The sequence below is a fragment of the Berghia stephanieae genome, chromosome 12 (genome assembly GCF_034508935.2).
Source record: "Berghia stephanieae isolate SIO BIC M18660-M18661 chromosome 12, UCSD_Bste_1.3, whole genome shotgun sequence".
NCBI lineage: Eukaryota > Metazoa > Mollusca > Gastropoda > Nudibranchia > Aeolidiidae > Berghia > Berghia stephanieae.
In genome coordinates, this window is record NC_088371.1 from 19,220,594 (window position 1) to 19,248,406 (window position 27,813).

General features: G+C 35.5%; 1 protein-coding gene across 9 annotated transcripts; it reads left to right on the plus strand.

Annotated features, from left to right (window-relative positions):
* LOC144958161 (uncharacterized) lies at positions 1-26,812 on the plus strand. 9 transcript variants are annotated; one of them, XM_078889923.1, is made up of 12 exons: positions 1-81; positions 6,149-6,334; positions 7,711-7,792; positions 8,148-8,360; positions 10,003-10,063; positions 10,878-10,940; positions 12,795-13,139; positions 16,904-16,955; positions 17,175-17,265; positions 17,560-17,635; positions 18,142-18,218; positions 18,692-26,812. In XM_078889923.1, the coding sequence occupies exons 2-12, from the start codon at positions 6,162-6,164 to the stop codon at positions 20,945-20,947; spliced, it is 3,489 nt and encodes a 1,162-aa protein (XP_078746049.1). In that variant the 5' UTR covers positions 1-81; positions 6,149-6,161; the 3' UTR covers positions 20,948-26,812. The 9 variants fall into 9 exon arrangements, with proteins under 9 accessions (XP_078746049.1, XP_078746048.1, XP_078746051.1 ...); XM_078889922.1 differs by lacking the exon at positions 1-81 and adding an exon at positions 3,087-3,388; XM_078889920.1 differs by lacking the exon at positions 1-81 and adding an exon at positions 5,216-5,298.
* Positions 26,813-27,813: the final 1,001 nt, after the last annotated feature.

The following is a 27,813-nucleotide window of genomic DNA, read 5'->3' on the forward strand; positions in this document are numbered from 1 at the left end:
GACAATTCACCCATCTTTGATGTGTTTTTTCGATGTCAATTCTCCTTTTCTGGATGTTGGTCTTCAGATGTTTCCTTTCATGTGAGTTTTTTTCATTTATTTCATTTATATATGTGTCTAATTTGATAGTTATATTGATATATTTATTTATCGTATGATATAAGTTGTAGTGCTTTAGAATGGCCAGATGTTCTTTAAATGCCCTCAAAACAAAATAAAATACAATATTATATTGGACACTACGCATTGCAGAAGATAAAATTGAGATAAAAATATTAAAAAGGGAGAAAACACACAGAAACATGGAAGAAAATTAAGGAAAAACAAATAAACAAAAACATCATTTTGTATTATTGATACTTTAAGAATACTCAGACTTACGATGTATTTTAAAGCAAAAAAAAAAAAAAATAATAATAATAATAATAATAATAATAATAATAACCCAATCACAGACATTTCTAAATTCATTAATATATTTATTATGTTTCTATCTACTTTGTGTTGCTTACTAACTGCATACTGTTTTATCTTGTCTTTCTTTATCAATCAATGTATTGCGGATATGTGGCCTTGTGGTATGACACTCGCTTTCGGATCGGAAGATCCTGGGTTCGAGCCTCGCTCGGCGCATAGTTGAGTCCTTGTAAAAGGCACTTTACTCACATTCTCTCACCGTACTGATTAACTAATTATTTTTTAAAGTTCTCGTCGTATGTGTTCAACTTTATATTCTTTTATGTTATCTTTGTATGTACTTTATTTAAATACCCACTAACCGACGTGCACTTATTTGAAGGTCTGATAACCAATTTCCTTAGGGGCTCATTGTTGTAATGGAAATCTTTAAAAACATATGACACAAAATATTGTCCATTACAACAATGTTAGACTAGACCCATAAGTGGGTTCGGATGTCAGACCTGTATATATGTACACGTCGCCACTAACCTAAATAACAAGTTATGATGATGATAATAATACATCCTAATAATAAATAATTATAAGAAGAAAAATGATAATAATAATATTGGTGATAAAAGAATATAATTGTTGGTTTTAAGTGCGAAGTGCACATATTGGCATTCTGATGATCAATTCATTGTGAGCTCATTGTTGTGCGTGTGTGTGTGTAATGAAAATCTCAAAAAGATAACGCAAAATAGTGGGAGGGTTTGGACCCCTGACACCGCTTATATTATTATTATTATTATTATTATTATTATTATTATTATTATTATTATTATTATTATTATTATTATTATTATTTTTATTATTATCATTATCATTATTATTATCTTAGGCGCCCTTTTTGTTCCAAGGCTCTCTCTATAGTTAGGTACTCATTCACACTTGAGTCGAATGGGAAATTTTTTGCTCAAGGAAAATACCCTGGTTCAAGGATAATAATTGATCATTGTCGCCAGTCGCTAATCGCACTCAGCGCCATTTGTCAACGTAGCAGCGACATCTATAGAGATTATTATGAAGTTCAGCAACGTAGTAATCAGACGAGACAGTATTACGTTCGATGATCGACGCCACATAACATTGTGGTAGTCGTCCCCCCCCCCCCCTTCCAACCATCGTCGGCGCCGCTGCCCACTGTCTCCCCTTTTTTTCGATGTACCCGCCAGACAGCTTTCCCCAATCAGCATCATATATATTATAATCCATAGATGATCGACGCCACCTTTCTATCTATCTCCGCCCTGTCTGTGAAATTGTGGTAATCCCCTCGCCGCCCCCTTTTTACCAATGTCACCTAACCATCCGAGCTCTGATCCTGCTCAACACTCCGTCTAACAGAGCGGTTTTTAAAAATATAACTAAAGCATTTATATAGCGCAATATCCAATAAACGTGCTGAAAGCGCTTTACAGGGGGTCCCTAACCGACAGTAACACGTTAAACATACAGGGCGAGTCACGACACCTATAATGTATTAAATAAATATTTATTAGTTTTGACAAACGAGCTTGGGCGAGGTCAATGGCCAGATGAGTGACTAAACTGGTCCTGGTGTTTTGTCCATTACACATATTACGTACCCCACTTAACTCATGAGTGAATAAAGATATATGATGGATTGTGTAAGACATGCTACTTTATGTACGAGGAAAATGCTGAAGAAGGGGAAGGTTGGGGGGACGGGGACGTAGTGCAGTAGTAAGAAATGGAAATTGGATTCCGCAGTGTCAGCCGGGAGAATAAATGAAGCATCCGTGGAAATTACACTATATAAATGTTCACCCATCATCTCACTGATTACGCTCACCATTATTTGACTTTATTACTAGACGAGTCCTAATACCGTACTCAGGTGTGACATGAGTACCTGGCTGTTAACAGCGTTGTCTCTGTCCGAAAGAATTGTAGCATCGCCTAACAGGCGTCGTATCCCGTCCTAATTTGATATTAAATGTTGCTGTTGGCCAGGGATCCCCATATAAAGCGCTTTGAGCACTTTGAGTGGATATTGCGCTATATAACAGCTCAATTTCAATTTTCAATTTAATAACGCTCAGACGTAGTCACCTCCCGTAGTTATCTATCTATGCCTTCGGCTTGCAGACCACCTTGCAATTGTAACAACCCCGAGGCAACTATTGTCACCGGCGCCACTTAAACCTCATTGTGCTCACCAGACGGACGACTTTCCCCACACATTGTCAGTGTTCAATCAAATCATATTTCAAGCAATGTTTAGCTAACACGCAGTACCCCACACTACTCGTGTACCTAGCTAGGGGCATTGATATTGTAAGAGTGCTGGGGTACAGTGATCACACCGAATGGGGACTTATGCAATAATACATTGGTTCTGATGGGAGAATAAATGAATCGTTAGATAGCGCATTGAACATGGGGAATCCATAGAAATGGCTTATATATGGATTAGTGATGATAATCTTCTTCAGGTGTTGGGGATTATCGCCATCCAGAGACAACCAGACCACCTTGTCATTGTAAAACAATATGCACACGTGCACAGCCCCAGGGCCTGAGACCACCTTGTAGTTGCCTTCTTTGTACTTTCCAGACGTCCGATTGTCAGTAGCCAATGAAATAGTAGCACTCCACGTCTTTATCCAATCAGATTTTAGACCTCTGGGACACTCAAAAGTCCCGATGGGTAAATGTAGGTAGATTATATGTCGGCATCAGAATTGTGTGTCATTTTTCATTCGAGCGTCTTCACGGTGATTTCATTGCACTCACTCCTCGTCAACTTCGTTGGTGTTATCTACTTTGTGGATTCTGTTGAACAATTTTTGTGTTTTAAGACAATAATTTCTCTTGGATTTTGTTTATCTGTTCTCCTGGTCAGGATGTGCGTCTTATACCGATTTATACCGATACTTCTGATTTAGATTCTGCATTTAACGTGAGTTTAACAAAATTTATATATGTATATGTTGGTATTATTTAGCCTATTTATTTATTTATTTAAGGATTTTTTCTCTCTCGTGATTTAATTTGTGTAGTATATGTTGGTCTTATTTATTTATTTATTTAAGGCCCCCCCCCCCCCACCCCCGTTATTTCTGTAGTATATGTTGGTCTTATTTATTTATTTATTTAAGGATTTTTTTCTCTCGTTATTTTTTAACTTCTCGTCGTACTTAGTCATGTGTATATTCTGTTATGTCATCTTTGTATTTAAAAAAAAATACCCATTAACCTGATGATGATGATGATGATGATGATGATGATGATGATGATGATGATAATAATAATAATAATAATAATAATAATAATAATAATAATAATAATAATCAATGTTGAAAATATGACTTTTTAAAATGAATATGAAATAGATTGGGTAAAATTAAATAATTTCAAATGTGTATGAGGTTGGATGGCAAGTCTGATAATAATATTATTATGCCATGCAGAGAAGAGAACGCATAATTGTTGTAAGAGAGACAATCCATGCTTAATTCACCATTACGTGAATATTTGCATTGATTATGTCCCTTGTATTCCACGATTGTCTTTTATATTCTGTAGTTGTTCAATCAAATCAAAATGATGAACGTGTGAGAGCAAACATACTATATTATTTTCAATTTGAGCATCTTGTTGTTGAATCATAGGATGAAATCTAGGGGCCTGATTTCCTTTATAATTTGTATTTTTTCCCTCTTGATATTAATTCAAGAAATGATTATGTACGTTTAGACAAAATGTTCACAACATCCGCCAACCGGATATAACGTACCAACACACAATTATGCGTCATCTCGATCATTTATGATATGATTGATATTGAGAGCCACCCATAAAAGTAAATGGCTGGGTAAAATAATTAATTAAGCCGAGTAACGTGAATTTATTTTTCTTGCTGTTCAGATGGGTCAACATTTAACTTATTTTATGTGTTGAGAGTTGCTCATGTTCACGGACCATTGCGCATTTTTGGAGGTGCACTAAATTAGTTCAATATTACTCACGACATTCATTTAAAAAAACCAAAAAAACTCCTTTTATCACTCACTTAATCTTAATTTTTATATTGAAAATTTCAAATGCTTTTTTAAATTCAATTATTATTATTATTATTATTATTATTATTATTATTATTATTATTATTATTATTATTATTATTATTATTATTATTATTATTATTATTATTTTTTTTTTTTTTTTTTTTTTTTTTTTTTTTTTGCTTTTTTATTTTGAAAGGATTTCCTCTACGTCCCCTCACATTATGCGCAAAATATATTCACGAGGATGGTGTATTTGATATCACATCGAAAAGAGCCAGAGTCCTGTAACTGCTCAAAGTGATATATGCATTTAAGCTTATGGCACGATTTGAATATAACGTATGGACTTTCAGAGACGTAAACACGTTTTGGTTTCATACATTTTCTAGACTTTGACCAAGAAGCTTATAATATGAACATATTATAAGCTTCTTGACTTTGACTCAACAAGTCAACTATAACCCTGTCGATAATATCGCGAGAAAAACGTAGTCGACAATAAATTTCAAATCGTTTCTGCTGAATATTCATTTAAATAACAAGTTATCACACTTTTAAAAAATGATCCTATCAAAATAATTATATAATATTTTCTTTTTATCTAAATATTAATCTAAAATATTTTTTACGTATTTAAGTGATTTTTAAACATAATTTAAAATACTTGAAAAAAATATTTTGGACCAATCCCCTTGAAGCGAGTATTCACCCCGGCGCTAATCCTTTCCAATTGCCTCCATGTTGAATGTGACTGGAAATTCTTACGTCTTATGAATCAAGATGGAAATTTAGATTATTATTAAGTGTGAGATGTTTACTGTTTTGTTTTTACAGAACAAATAGTATTCCCAAACATTATACATGTTATTTGACATTTGCATTTAGATAGCATGTCTGTTATCGAACCCATTTATCCTTTGACCATGCCCTGCGATGGTCATTGTTGATTATGGTCACGCTCCTCTTGGGAGTGAGGGAAGCGATTATTATGTTTGTCAGATATCTCACCTTTTCTCACATTCTTTAAGACACAAATTTAGTATTGCATTACACCTTAATGCTCTATTGGCTAGATTGTGACGAGGAAGAATCAGGTAATTGATTTTGATGGGCTTGTCGGGGTTTCATTTTCCTTGAATTTGAATTGGCCCCAGTTCCAGACAAGTTTCTATTCTTGGAAAATTAGTCATAAAAACAAGACAATACTTTGTTAATAACTGTTGGTTAACCTTTGAGCATTGCAAATACATTTCTTGGGGTTTTTATGAATATTTTTTTAAAGATTAATTTGGGAATGGGTGAACTTTGACATCTTTGTGGGTTAGTGCAGGCTCAGAGGAGATGGATAATAAATGAATGAGATTATAATGGGAATAATAAATGGATTCTTTTACTTTTACTTTTGGATTTTTTTTTCTTCACTTAAGTTCGGTAAATATCAATGGTTTCATAATTTTGAAAAATTAGCCTTCGCCGTTCCATGCCATCTTCTTTGATCTATTATTACCTGTGGCATAAAAAAATGTCGGTTTGGAGAAACGTTAAAAGTCCCTTTGTCTATATTTTTTCTGCAAACATTTTTATACCTAGGCTATTGTATTCACTTTTTTTCTTGTTAATGTTCATTATGTTCATATCTATGTATGATCATCCAGATAGAGATTGAAAATGGAAGTGAAAATAGAGGAATGCAGTTATGGACATCAGTTCAATTGGCTCTTCAAGGAAGAGAGACTACGCAGGACTCCAACCATCAAGATTGGAATCAGCCATGCGCAGGAACTTGTTTTCCGTCAGAAGCAAGCAATGTTGATGCAGGCTATTGGACAAAAGAGTGGCCTGTAAGTTGCAATATCTAAGAAGAATTTAAGGAAATTTTTACAATTGCACTCAACAGACAATGACTTATTTTTATGTTATCTGATGTGAAACACAAATGTTACTGAAATCGGTTACAACACGTTTTATGTAAAATATCAAATCTGCCAACGAAATCTGATGATCCAACTGTCCAATAGTTGCTAAAACGGTGGGAGGGAGTTTGCTTCTTGGGGGACCAAAATCCTCCAAATTAATAAGTTTGCAAAGTTGTTTGCGACAGTCTTTAAGCACCATTTCTGTGCGTTAAACCCAAGAAAGAATATGTGAAAACCGTTGATTCTTGATGGGTATGATGGTAAGAGTTTACCAAATTTTATATCCAGTAATGCAAGGGTTAAGGATAAATTAAAGGTTGGTGGGTTTTTCTTTTTATAATTAAAGGTTTCCAACTAGAGCTGGGTGTCCACAGATTTTTGAAATTTTCCGAGTCTCATCTGTATTTGTCAATTGATTTTTTAAAAAAGATTAAAGCATTCTTTTAAGGAAAAATTATGGGAAAAGCCAGATAGATGTGGATCCTTTTCTATGCTTTAAGGGTGAAACCGTTTGACGAAGAGAAAGCTTTGCACGAAATATTTTCATATATGCTTTTTGCTTTTTAAAAATTTAGCAAAGGTCGTCCCTGTAGAATTATTGTTTGTTGCTTGTTTGAGGCAGTAAATATAGATCATCAAAATGCACAATGGCTTAAGGTTAGAATTATACTTCATAGTTTCCGTTTGAATAGTCAGGATTTTCCAGGGATGACATTAGTGCATGAGGGATAGAACTTTGGCCTGAATTCAATCTTAATAAAAGGTTAAGATGTTAAATTACTTGCCCGAACAATAATTTTGAATATTGCATTATCCAAATCTAGATTATACCCTTTTTAATCCACAATCAAAAGGGGTACCGAATTGACTTTTATTTAACCATATACAACACCAAACGGTAGGGTAAAAACGTCTGAAGAAATGACACATAAATCATCCAAATCCAATCTTAACTACGCCACCACCACATTATCTCATTCATCCTGTTTTGTTGATAAAGGGGAAAGCCGAAACGTTCATTTGATCTGTTTTTTTTTTGTAATTAAATTGAAGCTTACATTCAATTTCACATTATTATTTATTTGTGATATGGTAACACCATTGCTATTTTGATAGCTTTGCAAGCACTCACTGATCTTTATATGTTTAGGGTACACAAAATTTCAAACTGGTCCGAGATAAGATTCAAATTGTTATAATGCAACAAGTCAAAGACTAAGGCATAATATTTTTAATAATAATATGGCTATCGTTTCATAGCTATAATTTAGTAACATACTGTTGTTCTTCTATGGCCACAGGACTCAATTAGCCATCAACACAAGTGTGATCTTCATGCACAGATTCTACATGTTCCGGACTATCAAGTTTTTCCCCAGAATAGTAAGTCAAATTGATTATTATTTCCTGCTCTTTGACGGATTAACGATTGTAGCACAGTACTTTCTTGTAATGAAAAATTTAGCTTTATTTCTGCTGAAGAATTATTTTATGAAAAATGTCCAGATTAAATTAAATTTATGCGCTGAACATGGAATACAATTTAAAATAAAAAGTAATATAAATCAACTTTTAAAGTGCTTTATTCGTGTTCAAATCACATTACTATTAATAATCTTACTTCAATCATTGTTAAAATTACTCCTCTTATCTTCCCCCCACCCCATTTCCTCATTAATCATTTTTAGTCTGTTCATGTAATCTTTAACCGAGTGCAATTTTCCCATCTCAAAAACAGCACGTGGCTATTGGCTTTGTATTTGCTGCTGGGAAAGTAGAAGAAAGTGCCAGAAAGTTGGAACATTTAATTCGCTATACAGTGGAGATTCTTCGCAACAACAAGAATGGTGAATTTCTTGACAAGCGAGATAAGCTGACTTATGAGATGGACTGCGAGTGGAGGGAGAAAATAGAAACATTATGTCAGAATAGTTGTGATGTTACGTCGGTGGTGAGTAGAAATTAGAATTTTTTGTTCTTTTTTGTTGGGGGGTGATTTCCGCAAAAATTGACTTCATAATGTCTTTGAAGGAAGTGGAAATTTTTTGTAGCTGTGAAAGGTCAATTTTAATTTTAAAAGAAAAACAAATTTAAAAAAAAGATATATTCACCACTTTCAGTAGGCTATATGGCCCATCATTATTTATTTGATAATAGTTCTATGCTGAATAGGAACCCCCTTTTCCCATATAATTTGGCCTTTTTAGAAGCGCACAATTTGAATGGAACAAACTAGGACAAAAACTTTCATTTCTGTCTTTGGTGTATTGTTTTGAATTAAAGTTTAAATTATTTTTTTTCACAACAGGGAGGTGGGGGTCTATTTTTGGCATCAATGTGTTTGTTTGTCTTTCATTTTTCTGTTTCTTTCTTCTCTTTCTTGCTTCTTAATTTTTTCAAAATTGTGTTGTTGATGTTATGCAATTTACACTGGGTAATGATTCTACAAGAATAATGGCACTTGATGTTACCTTGTAGATAAGGCATTGTACAGACAACATGAGGCCCTCTTAGAGCATTCCATTAACTCACCACCATTGAAAATCGAACAAAATTTGCTCGATTTGTTCGATTTTCCATGCACCCGAGAGTTTTTTTGTTTTTTTTTTGTTAGCAAGATGTGATCCTTATTGCTCACTTATCAGCACTGTCTCAACATTGTCTCAACAGTGGATGTCTATGGAAATACCCCGATGCAACACTAGTCAGTTTCAATCAATTTCACAGCCCGCCTCTGCTTAGGATTTAAATTGTCTATACCAATTAGAATTGGATTGAACCACCATGAATCTAGTTATGATTCATGAGAGACCCTCCTCTCCTCATGGGAGGTAAAAGGGAATTTGTTCTATTTGCTAAGTTCTGTATTGAAATTCTCTGTGTCATGAACAAGAAACAACTCTTTGGATATTTTATTAGTATGTTTTATCATTCATCATCAACACACAATTGAGCTCTGAATTTTTGTGCTCACTTTGTATACTTGGTTTTATATCAAGCCTGCCTTTTATTGCCTTTGTTTATCATCTGAGTACAATTGAGCAGTGATATTTACTGGTCTTTTTGAATACTTGTTGTTTATAATTGCGAGTGCATCGTCTTATTTTGGTTAACAATGTTGTTCAGCACTATAAATTGACACTGCTCCTTCAAAGTTGAATGAGTTAGAAATAGAAGGCTTGTGTTTTTTGTCTTAAAGTTGTTGATTTTTATAGAGCGTTTAACCCTTTTTGGAATAAATGCATCCATGTTAAAATGCCTCATCTGTTGTTATTGTTAAATTATGAGTCTTTTTGATTACTGGTCTTTACAACATGATTAGAAAGGCTACACTTGATGGGGTTTTTGAGTTATAATACACGTTCGTCTTGTCATTGGTGTGTGTTGTGTTTCTTAAATGGATATTTTATTTGTTTTTTTTTTTTTTTTGTTTTAACTTTTGTCAAAACCCTGGGGTATTTGCCTTTTCCAAACGTGTTGTAAAAGAAAGATATTGAGAGCTTATTTTTACAATGGAGCTCTGAAATATCTTTGGCCGTCAATGCATTGTAAGACAGTTGTATTGATGAGAAAGATGTGTATCTTATCAACAGGCCTATGAAGAGATGCGCAAGACTGTTCTGGAGTGTGAGACCGAAATCTACGCAGTCATCGGTAGGTGATATAGCTCTCACCTACAACTCCTCCCACTGGCCCTTTATCTTCTTGGAGACCCCCAAGCCACACTGACAAGAAATGCTTTTAAAATTTTTTGGCAGTAGATATCTGATTTTCCGGAGATTTTAGAATTGCATTTTTGATTCAAAGCTTTTTAATATAATTCAGAAATTATGATTGGTCTCATTTAGAAGAATCAATTTGAAATTAAATTAATAAGATTGAAACTTAGTTCAGGTTTTCGGACTAATTTCTCTTTAAACAACCTGCTTTTGATAAATTATTTGGAGCATTTTAAAGTCAGTTGTAGGCAGAAAATATAAAAAAGGGCCAGTGTGTTACTTTTATAACATAGGTAACTTTGAAATTAAGTTCTGTAGTCTCAAAAAAAAAAAAAATTTAATAGATACTAAAGTTGCAGGAAAGTGGGAGTGAGAGCTTTGTAAAAAATAAAGTACACAAACAATGGAAGTTGCAAACAGAATTTGATGTCACCCTTCATGTTCAAGATATTCATTGACAACATAAAAACCTGAATATTCAAGTGTTCATATAAAAACCTGAATGTTCAGTGTTCGTATGACAGACTATTGTTGGAAGTGCCATTTGCACCCACTCAAGCAAAGAAAATTGATAAATTTCATTTAACATTGTCTTCTTTTTCTGATTGATGGAGAAGGTGGGACATCTGTGAATTTGTCTCTTCTGTTTGTGACTTTCACTGTTGTGTACTGAATACAATCAGTTTGGACTTTCCTTGTTACAACATAACTAATTTATATATTTTTTTTTTTTGTGACTGGGTATGCAGGTTTCCAGCTACAGATCACTCACCCACACAAATTTGTCATCCGGATGAGCGGTTTGCTGGGAGGTGAGTAATCACTTGGTTCTCTTTTTAAAATTCATTTTCTTTCTTTTTTTCCATTCAGTTTTGCTTTTCTTGCCTGTTTGCTTTTGCACGCTTAGTAGAAGTGATTGTGTCTTTTGCCTTTCTGTCATACACAGGATTTGTTTTATCCTTTTCCTGAAATTTTTTTCACGGGTGGTTTCAAACTTTCCTTATCTAAAGCAATGTTCAGGGCTGCCAGCTGACTAAAATAAACTTTAATTCACCTCATGATTATTCAATTTGTACACTGTTTGGCATGAGAATCAAAATCACTACACTGAACTGTTTTTACATTGGATCAACATTTTAGTAACAGCTGTTTTTGTTTTCATTTTCTCCCTTTTTTCTGGGGGGGAGGGGGGTCTCTTTAATAAAAAATTTCTCTCTCCAAATTTTTTTCACTCACACAAACACTTAAAAGAACTTAATCAATTACATCTTCATTTTTTTACCATTCCTACGTTCATTCCTCAAAGAGATGGCAGCCCTGATGTATTTTCTAAAAGACATGAACGGGTGGCAGAGAAAATTTCTTTATTTTTTCTGAATTTGATATTTTCAAATTGTAACTTTTTTTTGGGTTTTTAAAAATTTAACCAAAATTTTTTTTTTTTGATCTTCACTTTTTATTTTGACTCCGATAAATATGCAATTGGAAACTCAAACTATTTTTTCACTTTTTGAAGGATTGGCTGTAAAAATAAATAATTACAGATTACTCACTGTATCTGTCAAAAGTGTAATGTATTAATCCTGAAAGGAAGAGCTCAAATCAATAGTCCTTTGTTCCCCTCCCTTTTCATTATTTATATTCAGCATTCATTATATACCTCTGTAGACGTGAAACCTCTATATCTCTACACCGCTTGTATTTGTACTCTTTACACCTTTTGCATATATACTCTTTACACCTCTTGCATATATACTCTTATATACTTCTATATAAATACGAATTGGTTTCGGTGTATTATTGTAGTGTATTTTGAACCCTGAATTCAGTTGACCAAGCATAGATTTTTAAAATTCTAATATTCATGACCTATGGACCTGTCTGATGCCGTGACATTTATCATGATTTTATGACACTTTGTGCTTAAATGGGGATTAAGATTGAATTGTTAACTTCAAGTCACCACTCTTGGCATTCGATTTTACTGAATTAATTGGGGTTCAAATGGTTGCCAAGCAAGTGAAGAAATCTTTTTTGAACAGACTATTATTTCAAATTTTGAAAATTGCGGTAAGGCAGACAGGCTTCGGAAAAACTACAAAACTTCTTATTGTGAGAATTGTAATGCCCCATTGCTAGACAGCAGGAAAGTTTTTTTATTTTCATCTACAGTAGTTGGTCTTTCTTTTACAAATGTATTGGTCTCCTGTTTTTAGGGTTTTTATTGTAGTTATAGCTTAGTGGTGATGTATTAAAACAAAATAAAAAGGGGAGATATTTTCTTTCCCTTTGAAGAGCGCTAAATTTGGTTTAATGTACCAGTCTTTGGAGATTTGAATTTTAGTCTCTGTGATAAACATTCTTTTACATAGAAAGTTTTGTATGAAGGGTAAATTACCCCTAGAATATATATAAGGCCTTTGCTACACTGGAATTTGCTACATTATCACCACTGAGTTTGTGTGCTTGCTTGCTCTCTTGTAACCTTTCATTTTCAAAAAATTCTTTTTGGTTATACTTTGCTGCATCAGCGTCTTATATTGTATTGCATCTTGCAAATTTTCAGGGATAAGATACACCCATGCTGCTGGTCGTGCCCGATGTTATTTTCTCACACCACCTTTTTTTTCTTGTTTTATTTGCTTTGTCTTGATACCCTTTTCTAGCTGCCAACCGACCACCCCTCTACCTGCCCGTTAAATTGGCACCTGCGGACAACAGCACCAATAATATCGAAAATGGATCTCTTGAGAGAGAAAACGATGGCGATGGCACGAGTGAAAATCGCGATTGTAATGGAACTAGTAGTAATAGACTTGACATTACAAATGGAACTGGGGAAAACGAGTCTGTATGTAAAACCAGGAAAATAATTGATTATTTGGAACATACTCTGAATGGTGGATATCATTTGGAGGTTAAGAATCACAACGGATCCACTGACGGTGCTGACGAGTCAATGGAAGAGTATATGATTTCAGCTCGGCACATTGCCGATGATGTGTATATAGGTAGTTTAAATGTGTTATTTGTATGCATGAATTTTAAAAGAAAGCAGCAAAAATAACTCACTAGATTGCAGTGCATTCCGTTAAGAATTTAACTTGAATATATTTTCTTAAACTCATTAAACTCACCGCAGAGGATTGCTAACTCCCTGCACAATTCGTTTTCCAATTTATCTCACTGAAAATGAAAATCTAAGTACTTTTATGACGTTGGTTGTTCAATGTGGACAATATTGAATTTCCCCTTAAACTGTTCAGGTTTTCAGACATTTAGCAACTGGGAGGGTAGGTGGGGCCACCAACAGTTGGTAATTTTACTTGTTAACTTCTTTTGGACTGCACTGCATATCAACATATGTGTTTAATCAATTTAATCTATACAGCGTTTTCATTTCGCTTTATAATATTTGTGAGGCTGGCTGAGAAAACCCGGGAAGATGCGCAAATTTCATAAATTGAGGACCACATCTTCATTATTTACCACTTTAAATTTTCTTTCTATGTCTATTATACTAGAATCCAAGTTATGAATTTTTTTCTGAATAAAATTTATTGCTATGGGAAGGACTGAAAATAGAAAAAATCTCTTAGGATTCATCCCGTATATATATATCGGGATCACACCGTGAAAATTATTTTCGTTTTTTAAGTGCATGTGTGACTCATCTTCAACACTAGTTAAATATTTTACCGTTGAATGGTAATCGGTACTCGATTACTGGTTTCAATTTGATACCGATTTAGAGCAAAGAATTGATCTTTATCCATATTCTGATCTAAAATGCTTCAAAATATGCCACTCAAAAGTGGATTATGCTCAAGAATGATATTTTATTAGTTACTTTTGGCATTTTTGTATTAGGTGTTTTCTCTTAGATTTTATGACTAAAAACAGTTTTTAGAAGTATAATTTCCATTTTAATCAATACAAGTCATTTTCCCAGAATTTTTGCAGAAAACCAAAATATACACTTTTTCAATAAATCAAAATTAAAACTAACAGATCGGATGAAGCAGTTTATGTTATATATAATAGTAAATTTCAAATTAATAACTCATATTTCATTAAGATATAACAACTTTATGATTAACTCGGTTTTTAAAAACCCTTTAAAAAAAACCCAAACCAATTCTTGTAGAGGAAAGAAAACCTCAGTCTCAAGGGAGTTAAACTTTTTGCTTTTATTTCTCATTGAAAAAGCACGATTGTCATCAACAGATACTGCATTTTGTCTTACAAAATAAAAATAAAAAACATATTTGCTTTTATTTTCAAGCTTTATTACAATCATTAATTGATTTTTAAATGTTTTAAGAAGCATTCACAAAAAAATTCAGATTATCTTTGATTTTGGTGGCTCATATCTCGAATTGAAGCTTGCCGCATCTTCCCGGGTTTTCTCAGCCAGCCTCACATTTATGTATAACTATGAGTTCAATTGGTGGACAATCCAATACCGTTGAACTGACGAGTTATCATCATTGAATTTCATTCAAGTGACCTATGTATTTTTGTATCACATGGACATTTGCGAGTCTTAAGCATGATAAGGTTTTCTCTCTCTCTAGTCTAATTTTTTGTCTATACTCTCTATACAACAGATATTTTATTTATTTTTGTCCCTCTATCACCAAGGAATTGATTGCTTAATAAGTGATCATTCATTATTAAACCAGTAACCTATTCAGAAGTTAGCAAGCAAATGTCCCTGTCAGTTTCCATGTTACAGTTGTTAGTCACTGACAACACTGGCTTTAGTGGCCCTGATTGCTCTACAGGAAAACTACTGCCATTTGTAAAAAATCTACACCAGTCAATATCAATCAATCTAGTGACCTATGTTTTTGTGACACTAGAGAATAGATACAAGCAGCATAAGTTATCAGATGTTGTCAATGATAGATGTAAATTCCTATTGAATTTGGATATTTTGGATAATTGAACAAGCAGACAATCTCTTATAGGTTATAATCTGATTTATATGGGCAAAAAAATATTTTTATTTTTTAAATGTGTACATTCTTATCATCATGTCTTGATAGATTCATATATAAGATCTGGAAGAGAGTAGTGTCACATACCTTAAATATGTAAAATCTTTTACAAACCCAACCCCTGTTCCTCCCTCTCACTTGCTTCTTTTTAAAAATCAGTTGAAAGCTACCATTAACAATTTGATCCATTTGTCTTATCTCTTCTTCTTCTTCGCGTTCGCTATCCATTTGTCTTCTGATCCCATACTGTGTTACAGATACTAACAGAAAATGTCGTCTTAACAATATTGCATTGATCCATTTGCAACGGGTCTTGTAACGAAATGACTAATTACTATATGTGACCAATCGTCTCCACACAGTATTATGTCAGGGTGAGCCTGATGCCGGAGTAATTATTTGACATTTGAATTAAATACATTATTTTTAATGGGTAGAATGCTTGTAATTTCGTTATCTTCTGAAGTCTAAAAATTAAGTAGTATTTTGGTTTTGAACATCTTTTTTTTTTTTTTGTTTCAATTATTTCATCCTGATGTAATGTGTTCAGAGGCAATGGGTCACTCATTATATGTCTTTAACAAACTTCCTCTTCCAATCTTCCAACACCCTTGGTCTACATTATTTTGCTTTTATTTATCTCAAAAATTGAGTTATCGAACAGTTGTTACTTCATCAATTTTTGTGATGCAGTTGTACAGTCATAATTTATATATTTAATTCTGTTGCGCCAACTTATGCTCACCCATTCCTACTTTATTTGTTAGAATAGCATGTTTATTTACTAATAACTGTTGAATTTATTTACTAATAACTGTTCTCTAAAGTGTTATCTGTAAAGACCTAGATTTGATTTGTTTCCATAAGAGAAAAAAACGTGTCATTTAAACTTTTTTTTTCCTGACACAATCAACATTGATAATTCAGTCTTTGAGAAAGATAATGGATTTAATCAATTTAAGAATGAGTTCTCTCTAAGTAGGTATCCCGAACTAAAATTTCGCTATACAAATAGAAAAAATTAAATTACACTGCCAAACATGTGGCTTCCAAAACCATGGAAAATATCACTTTATTTAGGAAAATAGAGTATATATTTTAAAAAGTTATGGGTTTTAAATGATTTGGGAAGAACAATTAATCTTGGTTAGGGAAAGAAAAATATAGGCTTTGTTTACAGAGATGGCGCTTTGCACTGAATAAAGCAAGCAGGCCCAATTTTTGATATTGTAATCTTTAAAGGCTGCTAGTTGTAATGCTATAAATTTTTCATCATTAACTTAAGTTCAAGACAGAAAATGTGAAAAGGCATATATCTTGTAATGGGGAAGAAAACAAAACAAAACAGGCTTTGTTTACATGGATGGCACTTTGCGTTGAAACAAGCGAGCAGGTCCAATTTGGGATAATATAATCTTCAAAGGCTGCTGGTTTTAATAGTTTTTCACCAATATGAATTAAATTCAAGAGAATGAGAGACTGTTCGGAGAGACCTCATTTTTGATGATTTGTGAAGAAACATTCACCTGTTAAGAGCAGCAGTTTGGGATACCTACTGTACTGTAAGTTAAGTCTGCCTTTGATTGTAATTATTAATATAGAGTTTTTTTTCTTGACTTTTTTTTCTAAAACATGGCATCAATTATTAGTGCTTTGTTGGTCTTTTATTTAGCTTTTAAGATTTGTTTTTTTTTTTTTTCTTCTTTCTGTTCTTGTTTTTTTCTTATGGTTCGTGAACTTATATTTACTGGATAATTTGGTTTCCATTTCAGCTGAAAATATCAAAGATATAAGTCAATATGCATACAACTTGGCCACAGTGAGGTAAATAGATTATTTTACATCCTTTGATTTTTGCTTATCGTTTAATTCGAACAAAGTCCAAACATATTTTACAATTTTTTTTTTTTGATTTCGTCTTCATTGTATGTCGTTAATAAATTCTGTGTTAATCCTTCTCTGCTCTGCCAATTGTGTTCTAGTTGTTAATTCTTTCCCCGTGTCTTCACTCCCTGATTTGTAAAATATGTTTGTATTTCCCAGTTCCCAGTTGACAATGCTGAACCTAAAGTACAAACCAGAGACCATTGCCACCGTCTGCCTCAACATTGCCTCAAAGGCCCATTCTGTCAAGGTAACTACATTGTACCAGTGCATGATATTTGTTAAATGAAATATTATAGCAAGATCGATGACTACTTCAAAATTTGTCGGAAATATTCCTTAATTTAGCAACTCTTTGCTTTCTGGGTACATGATCTTACCATAATTACTAATTTTGTTGGCTGTAAAGTTAATAGAATTTCCATTGTCTTGTAAAATATCTTTTAGGCATTCCTTGTTTTATGGTTGTGTGATCTTGCGTTCATCGTTATGAGATTTGATTATAATTTATATTCTTTTTTTTTCTCTTCTTTCTCCCCACCAGTTCATGCCAATGAAGGATGCTAGTAAGAACTGGTACCAGGTGTATGACTCGAGTACAGATTTTAAGGAGATTGAAGGTAAGAAAAATGGATGGTCTTTTGTCTTACTTTAAAACTGGGGTAGTTGTCGGACATTGTTTTTCTCAGTTCATTTTACACCATGCATACTCTAATGTTTGTATACTTTTATTTAAGCAATATGTATTTTGTTTCAATGTTCAATTTTGGTTACCGTGTTCATTGCGCAATTCATTATTTGTAAACGCTTTGAGATGTTTGGCTCCCAGAAAGCGCTCAACAAGTGTCATTTATGATGATGATTATTATTATAGTTCTGATTTGAATATAGACAAATGATCCTGAAACTAAAAGATAAATAGAAAATCAGTTTTTGTTGACAAAAGGTGGGCAAATCTTTTTCTGTTGTTTTTAGTTTTGAATCCCAAATTTAGTACATTTGTGATAAAACCTGTGGGTTCTTTGGCCATTTAGATCACTCTTAACTCTTCTTAACTATTGGACATAAATTATGGTGATAGTTTATTTGTCACTAATTCCTATTTTCTTTTGGTTTTCCCCCACAGCTGTGTCGGAAGAGTTTCTTAATTTAATCAAAGCCTGTCAGTTGCTGCCTTCCTGGATGACCAACTTAGCTAGAGGGGTAAGTGTCGTCTATAATACTGCCCTGTAATGACACATGTGCTTCACTGCCAGTTTACCTAGATGCATCATGTGTGTAAAGCGAACTGCTTGAAACTCACTTGCCAGTCATGAAAAAAGGAACCAGTAATCAGCAGTACTGAGTTGAAAATATGAGAGAAAAAAGGAATTTTAAGAAAAGAAGCAAGACCCAGAAACTGTAATCCTTGCAAAATTTGATCTTACTTTGACTTTGTCCGAACACCAGATCTTACTTGAATAAACCATTAAGGTGAGAAAATATCGAATCAATACACACATTTATAATTCCTGTTGCCATCAAATTGATTCTTTGAAAATAAAGAGAGAAAAACCCACAAAACAGAGTGAAGACACAAAGTGAGAAAGTCGCGGCAGATTGTTACAAAACACTTTAAGATTATTATAATTATTTTATCATTTGATTTTATGCATATCCTTTCGTTATGTTCACAGCCAGCCCGTGCCAACAGTCGATCTCAACCAGGACACCCACACAGACCAACTGTTCCTACTGGAAGTCATCATCCCCCCTCCCAAAATCGTGATCCCTCCAACAAGCATCAATCTCAACCTCCTACCTCCCAGTCAAGCACCACCACAGACAATTTGCCATCAACTACGTCATCATCATCATCCTCATCTATACCACACAGTGATGGAGGCTCATCCACGGTGACCAGCTCAGCGACAATCTCCTCTCACCCGCCTGTGCCATCATCTTCATCCTCCTCCTCTCATCATTCCCAGCATCATAGAGACAGTAGCCGGCAGCAGCAACAACTCGCCCCAGGTGTGTCATCAAATCGTTCATCATCAGCCGGACCTGGTGCCAGTAGCAATCGTCCACATCACCATCAACAGCAGCAGCAGCCACCTCATCATCCTAGATCTCATTCATTAGCCTCTTCATCAAGGGCCAGTAGTGGTAATTATCATAAACCTCAACCACCTGTTCAAGGTAGTGGGAGTAGACCACAGCAACCACCACCTGCCTCATCCACTTCAGTTCGTCCACCGTCTGGTAGCCATGCTGCACCTTCAAACACATCATCATCGTCATCATCTAGCCTTCAACAGTACCCTTCTAGACCAGATCATCCCCGTAGATCAGAAACTGCCACACAGGACAGTATTAGTACTAGTGGCAGCAGCAACAGCAGGCGATCCCAGCCCCAGTACACCGCGGAAGAGTCAAACCGTCTCCATGGTCAGCATCAGGTACAGCAACCACAACAGGCAGCCTCCCAGCCCTCGTCAGTCTTAGACAATCCAAACTTGGCCACTACTCATTCAGCTGAACTGTCTCAACCACCACTGCCACAACAGTCAGTTGCGCCACCGAATCCAGCTACACCTCCTGAGCCATACCCTGGATCTCAGCAGCCAGTACCCATGGACACGACTGACTTTTTAGCTTCGCCTTCAGATTCCAACAGCTCTCAGTCTTTGTCACAACGGTCAGCACTCTCACAGGCTGCTGCGGCTCAGGCGTCTAAATTATCCTTGTCGTCTTACAGGGAACGTTTCAATGCCAAAATGAGACCCAATAGCCAATCAACTTCGAGCCAGAATGACAGTCTGAATACGGATGATTCTGGTATCCACACAGCAGCCTCAGAGGAAAATTGTAGCAGCTTGGATGTGAACAGCTTGTCTGTGGACTCTCCTAACAACAACTCAAATGTGTCCACTCCAGATCTAGCCGCTTCATTCAGTGTTCCCCAGGATAGCCCAACCAATCCACGCCTCAAACTGAAGGTTAAGAAAGAGTCCTCACTGGCTGCTGGGAGTGTTCCTGGAACCTCTGGTCAATCTGGAGATAAACAACAACAGCATGCAGTGAAATATGCTGATTCTGGCCTGAGGATTAAGATCAAACCACCCAAATTGGAAATGATGAAAGAGGAAGAGATGTCTGCCAGTGCTAGCAGATCTAACACGCCTGTAGAAGACGGCGAGGTGTTTGATAGTCCGAGCAGTACAGGAAGCAGTGATAGGAGGTCTGATGGAAGTCTGAAGATGCGGTTGACCATCCCAAAGAGAGAGGGGGAGATGAACGGGAGTGGGGACGGCATTGACCAAGGCAGCGGGGTTAGTGGTGGTCATCGTTCACACCATCATAGCGGTCACCATCATCGCAAGCACCACCATCACCACAAAAGCAAGAAGCACAAGCAGTCTTCATCACGACACGAAGGAAAATCATCAAAGAGGGCTGGAGATTTCCACGAGGATAGACCATCAAAGGCGTCTCGTATGGAATTTGACTCTCAGTCCATGTCTACCCATAGGGCTCCTTCAACCTTGCATCACCAGAACAGTGGATTCAGCATAACGGATGCCTTCTCTTCCACAATGCCCAGTAACATTTTTGATGATGAAGATGACAACTCTCAGACCATCCCTCCTCCCATTACCCCCACGCCTGAAGCGATTCAGTCATCCTCGTCTCACCACCACCATCGATTGCACAAGCAGTCGTCCTCATCCAGAAAACCTCCCGCTTCATCAGCATCATCGTCATCCTCTTTGCCACCAATGAATTCATTGCTAGAGGATAACTCCATCCCACCCCACCATCAGCGCTTTCACCAGCTCATGGCCCAGCACCGTGCCAATGAGGCCAGGAAACCCCCTCTCCCTCCCCTCCCTGCCTCCAACCAACCACCTCCACCCCCTCCTCCTCCCCCTCCCCCTCCCACTTATTGATTAAGTGATTGGTGCACATATCTCTCCCCAACTATATCATGACTGTGTTATGGTAGCGCACCCTGGATGAACTGACTTATTTGTGTAGATATATAAAACGGACCAAGTGCTATTACTTAATTCATGACTGTTACACAATATGGCTTTCACACAATTCTCTCGTATTTGGATTGCCAATGTGATTGTGCAAGAGAGAACTTTATTTATTCACTTTTATTAACCTAGCTCATGGATATCTCAAGTGTGGTTAGTTATAGTTAACCCCAGGTTTAGCACCTTGAAAAGCTGGTGGCATTTTTGATTGAACAACAAAACATAGCATTTATTAAGTGATCCTCCCAGATCTTCTTGTGTGACTTCTGTCAAGGTTGTTTTAGCCTGCCAATCATGACTTTGTGATGTGCAATGTAATCTTGATTTTATCACCATGTTAAACGGTTATTTTAGTCTTATACAAATGATGGGTGATAAATAATACAAGAAGCAAAAGCAGACCTGCCGTCCATACCAGCCAACAAATTCCCGGTTTAGAAAACAAATTTAAGGAAAACAGGATGGATTTAATATTCAGTCTTTGTTGGTTATAAACATCGCTCTTGACTTAGTCGCACCATTTTCTAAAGCTTGTGGATCCCTTGCTTCTTCAGTAAATAAACATCCCAACTTGCGTTAGTTTTTGAAAAGGAAATACAGATTTTGCTGTTTGCAAATTACAAGTATTTCCAAGACTTGAATCTATACAGGTGTCTGAGATTCATCGACATAGTGGTGTAAAATAAAAGATGAGTATTCCTGATGAACCTATCTGTATGTTGAAGTTTGAAGACTGTCCAGACTAAATTGACCTAGTATAGAAAGTGCAACCCACTCCCCAAAACCAAATGAACATACTGTGTGTATGGCATGTTAGTAGTTTTCCTTCCACTAACTCTGACTTGGCAAATGATTACAAACTGACATAATAGCCATCTTACCATTTCCATCTGGGTCTCGGCCTCAAAGCCAATCTGCCATTTTATTTTTTGATGACATTTTCAATAACTTCCAGTTTGTCTTGCTAAAGCATAAAGTTTTGGGTGTACAGTGTTTCAGCATTAAGGTGTAAAGATGTACTCACAATCTGATGATAAGCAACTTTAATTTGGAGGGAGTGTTTTGGATTTAGATCCCAATAGAGACAATAAGGTTGTTTTGTTTTTTGTTTTTTTAATATGATGATCCAGGACGCTATGACTCCAAAGGTCCTATCGTAAATCGATTTTTTTGAATAAGGTGATGTGTGTTGAAACATACTTCAACCTTAATTGCAACCTTGTAGGTGCGAATACGAGTAAGTTGGTTTTTGTAAATCATCTTGTTTGAGGCTCAAGGAGCTAAATGTAAAACTGTCTACTCTGAATGAGGAATAAAGATTTTGCAGCCCGGCATGCTTTGGATAGAAAGAGACTGGCTGGTAGAAATTATAAAGTGTATACATACTTGGATTGCTGGGATGTAATGGAAGCTTTCGGCTTTTCTGAATGTTTTTAAGGACAGGGAAATTTCCCATTCACTCCAACTTTGTATTTTTTTTTTTTCCGAAGAAGCCGCAGGTACAAATGGTGTTTATTTAAAAGACGTATTTATGGACTTTGCACATAACCGATTATTGATACATGGTTTAAAAATTGTACCATTCAGTCTTGTTATCGTCTTCAAATCTCTTGAAAATTTCAGTTGTAAACTTGAACGGGGATACATTACTTGATATTGACAAATTTCTCTGCAAAATCCAGATGATGTGTTTTTCGTTTAACCATTTTACTCTACTGTCTGCCTTTCGGGCGTTGACAAAGCTGGAATTGATGAATCTCAAATATTGAAATATGCAACAAATTTTTTTTCTTTCCTCTCTGACAATGGGTTGAAATAGAAGAATCCTGAATGTAATTCTAATAATAATAAGGGTGGAATCTTCTGACTTCCTGTGGCTGGCAAGAAGGTCATTTGCCATGTCCTCTATCCCCTTTATCTGTTTTTTCTTTCCATTTTGCTTTCAATCTTGGTCCTGGATTGAGATTGTTAGCCCCACCCCCACCATGCTCCTTCCCAGCAGGGATCCTAAGCTGTGAGTGAGGGAGACAAATGTATTTTATCTTTTTTTTTTTTTTTTTTTTTTGAGAGATATTTTTTTTCCCCTTGTAAATCATCTCTCTTGTTATGTACCATTATTGTTAAACGTTTTCAATGTTTTGTACGATGTAAACATTTGATTGTATCTTTTGTAATGGGAATCTTTGCTCGTGCCTAGATGGGTCTTTAGGTCATGTCAGAATCAGAACATAGGTGGATTGTTCATGGAATCCTCTGTTCCCAATTGGAATCAGTCAGTCCTCTTTGCCTTTCTTTTTCTTTGGTGCTTTTAATTTTAGATCTACAACTTTTCCTCTATATCATCTTCCTTTTAACTGGCGCTGAAATTACATTATAGTGCGGCTATGTTGTCCCATGGTGCAACACATGCCTTTGGACTGGAAGGTCCAGGATAGAATCCTGCTCATAGTGGAGTCCTTGGAAAAGGCTCTTTACTTACATTCTCTCACCATACTCGGTTGTAAAAGACATGGGTCATGTCTCGTCCTATATGTTAAGTGTTGCTGTTGGCCAGAGACCCTGTGTAAAGCGCTGTGAGCACATTTGATGGATCTTGTGCTATATAGATACTATATATTTTTTTTAAAGTTTTGTGTTGCTGTTAAACCCCTGGAAACACAAGTATATAATGATAATAATAAATATAACTTTGATAGCGCTGTACTCAGCATAAATGGGCATTAGGCACTCCCCATGAATGTGTATTGTTTGTATGGTGTGATGTGTTTGTAAATGGAATAAGATTGATAACTTTTGATATTGGTTGTATGTCAAATGTATTTATGATTTCTGTATTGCTGGTATGTCAAATGTATTTATGATTTCTGTATTGCTGGTATGTCAAATGTATTCACGAGACTGTGACTGTGTATCTAAAATATGTATGTATTCGAAACAATTCCATTTCATGCTGTAAATATGTAAGAAGAAGGGAAAAAAAAAAGTCATCAAAAAAGTGTTCTTTTGTTAGTTATGTTTTGAAACTGTTGTATCCCTACCTTCATGAATGACGGATTACCTCAGTCTTACTCGATTAACTGCTGCAATTTTTGTATTTTCATACCGGGTGATGTAAAATTAAGTATGAATTGTATTGAAATGTAATGGATATAAAAATAATGTATATCATGTGTATTATCAAAAAGATGGGGTTGGCTGTGAACCATTCGTTTATCTTCTGCTTTTTAAAATATATATTTACAAGTATACATGAAGAGTAAGGATTTGTGTGTGTGTAGAAAAACATCGAGTGTGCCTTTTCTGTGAAATTGCGGGTGGTTGGATGGGAGCATCACCCTTGAATCATATACCTATGATGTTCGCATGGGTGTACGGTCCGATAGTGATGTCGTTTCTTCTTCTCTTTACTAGCCTATCCTGCTTCTTTGGTTTGTGATTGTATTTTTGACAGGGGATATTTTTTTTTCTGTAAATCTTCTGCCTGTTTGTTCTTGGTTATTTATAATTTAGCTTATGATATCTTTAGGTTATGATTTTGATTTACATTTGTACTATTTTTGTTAGATTGCTTGTTTTTTTGTTTCAGCGGTCTCTCATATAACCTCAATTGTGTTGGAAGAGACCTAAAGCAACAAACAACAACAACAACAATTTTCTGTGAAATTCTTAAATGTACTGGGCGCACAATGGAGCAGATTTATTATTTTGATCATCCCATCATTTTCTTTATCTGGCACTGCCTTGTAATTGAAAACTCCTTTTTTTTGTTAATTCAATTTAGTTTTACCGAGCTTGGTCAGTTGTGGAGACGCCTTTGTAATGTGTTCTTCTTCAGATCCAAAGGTCCCGAGTTATTCCACTCTGAGCGGCGCATAGTGAGTCCTTGGAAAAGGCTGTTTACTCACATTCTCGTCTTTCATCATACTTAGGTTTAAGATGAATGAAACTAACAGTAATCTAAATCAGTGTCTCTTGCGCCAAATAAAACCTAGTTATATTTCAATTTTATCCAGGTATGAATGAGTTTCATCAATTGAATTCATAAAGGATGGTTTAACTATTAACCTGGAACTGTACTAGTTATCACTGGCATATCATATTATTATCATCAACCTAATGGCACCAAAATATGTTTGTGTGTACAACATGATTTTAAGTCGGAGGCCAATATTATGTGTAATAATTATCACAAATTTGTTAATGGGATCACATTATTTTGTTTCTGAATGAAATGTATGTGGTGAGATGAATTAATTGTTGATATATATTGTAACACTTTGTAGGCGGTTTGACCTCCCATGTTTTTTTTTTTTTTTGCGGTGTCCTCTATTCTCTTTTATCATCTGTTTTCCAACTTGCTTTCTATCTTTGTTTTGGAATGATTTGTAAACATTTTAGTGTACTCCATTAGAGGGATCCTGCGCTTGAGGCTGGATGAGACTTTTAGGTGATCTTGAACTAAGTACTGCTCTATGAATCTACAGTTGTCTGGGTGGGGATCCTGACCTCCCATAGCGGGCAGGGAGATACATACTGTGTCTTCTATCCCCTTATACCTGTGTTCCAACATGCTTTCTGTCTTTGTCTCGGAATGAGATTACTTGGTTTTGTCCTGGCTCTGGCCGGAGTCCTAGCTGGGAGGGAAACAGTCAAATGCATAGTTATTGTTTTGGGAGATGATATTTTTTTCCTTGTAACATTTCTCTATTATTTGAACTGGTGAATATCATGATTTGTAAACTTTTGAGGGATCCTGCACTTAAAATCTGGATGAGACTTTTAGGTGATTCGAACTAAGTACTGTATGCTCTTGTCTTACCCTTTTGTGTAAATCCTAATTTTTTAAAATTATCCCATTTTCTTTCTTTATCTGCCTTTTTGCTGGCGCTAAAGTGACCTAAAAGAGTTACAAGCGCTGTAAAACCCTTAAAAACAAAAAAGCAACATAACCTCTGTGGAGTTGCTTGGCTTGTGTATCGTCGCCCTGACGGCACCAAAGTGATTTGTGTGTGTGTATAACATGATTTAAACTATGTGTAATTAATATCACGAATTTGCTATTTGGATCATGTGTAAATTTTCCTGAATGAAGTGCGAGAAAGCGGGTGGTTGGATGGGAGCATCACCCTTGAATCGTATACCTATGATGTTCGCATGGGTGTGCGATCCGATAGTGATGTCGTTTCTTCTTCTCTTTACTAGCCTATCCTGCTTCTTTGGTTTGTGATTGTATTTTTGACAGGGGATATTTTTTTTCCTGTAAATCCTCTGCCTGTTTGTTCTTGGTTATTTATAATTTAGCTTATGATATCTTTAGGTTATGCTTTTGATTGACATTTGTACTATTTTTGTTAGATTGCTTGTTTTTTTGTTTCAGCGGTCTCTCATATAACCTCAATTGTGTTGGAAGAGACCTAAAGCAACAAACAAACAAAAAAAAAAAAAAAAGAAGTGCGAGATGAATGAACGAATGATTTTGTATGATGAATGTGCGAGTGGGTGAAGATTTATTTATTCTGATGATGTTAGGGTTGATTTGTAACGACTGTACTTGTTATGTAAATTTGATAAATGGAACAAGCAATTCAAAAATGTGAAACTAGTTATTTATTATTATATCATCCTCATCATCGTCCTCTCATCAAATATCCCTATCAATGGAACAATGTAACACAGTCTCATTGTCAATGTTATTCATGCAATTTTAAACATAATATTATTGATTTAATTATTTTGTTCTAAATTTGGAAATAAAAATGTGTAAAAAATAAATTATTTCTCTTCGTTTGTTTATTTTTTTTACTTTGTGAAAGTAAATAAAATATAATTTAATGCGACAAATATTGGTTGTTTTGGTGTTCTGGGCCTTATTGTCTTCTTATTGGCCTTATTGTCAGGGGCAAGACCCTACCAGAAGCAGAATCCAATCTAATCCCTTTTTTGTGGCCGTCTGGGTAGGTGCCAATAGCTCAGTTAATAGACTGCTTGCTTCACACGCAAGGGGCACAGGATTGATCCCGGGTGAAGATTGGGTAGCTGGGTCTCTTAGATCAGGTGGAAAGTACTTTGCGATATTCGAGCTATATGGGCCTAAAGCCTAGGCCCTGTTTGGGGATTTCTTTGTGAGGGCGGGGTATTTTTTTTTACTTTGTGATGCGCTGAAGAGGTCATTCTTGCTGTTATCACCCTTTATGTTTTTAAAAAAACAATTGAGCTTTTATATAGAACACTATCCACTAAACATATTCAAAGCGCTTTACAAGGGGTCCCTGGCCAACAACAACACTTAACATGTAGGGAGGTGACATGACGCCTGTTAGGCGATATTACAATTTTTTCGGACAGAGACAACGCTCTGGGTGGGGTTCCCTACCTCCACAGTGGGCAGGGAGGTACTTACCGTGTCTTCTATCCCCGTATATCTGTTTTCCAACTTGCTTTCTGTCTTTGTCTTGGTGTGAGATTGCTCGGTTTTGTCCCGACCCTGGCCGGAGTCCTTGACTGGGAGGGAAACAGTCAAATGCATAGTTATTGTTTTGGGAGATGATATTTTTTTCCTTGTAAATCATCTCTCTGTTATGTGTTATTATATTTGTTATTTTTAATGTATAATGCAAGCATTTGAGTGTATTCCTCTTTGTTGGATTTTGTGCTTGTGTCTGGATGAGACTTATAGGTGATCTCAAACTAAGTGCATTGGTGGTATGCTCTTGGAATCTACATCTGATCCCCATTTGTTCCCAGTTCCCCTATGTCTTACTTTTTCTTGGGTG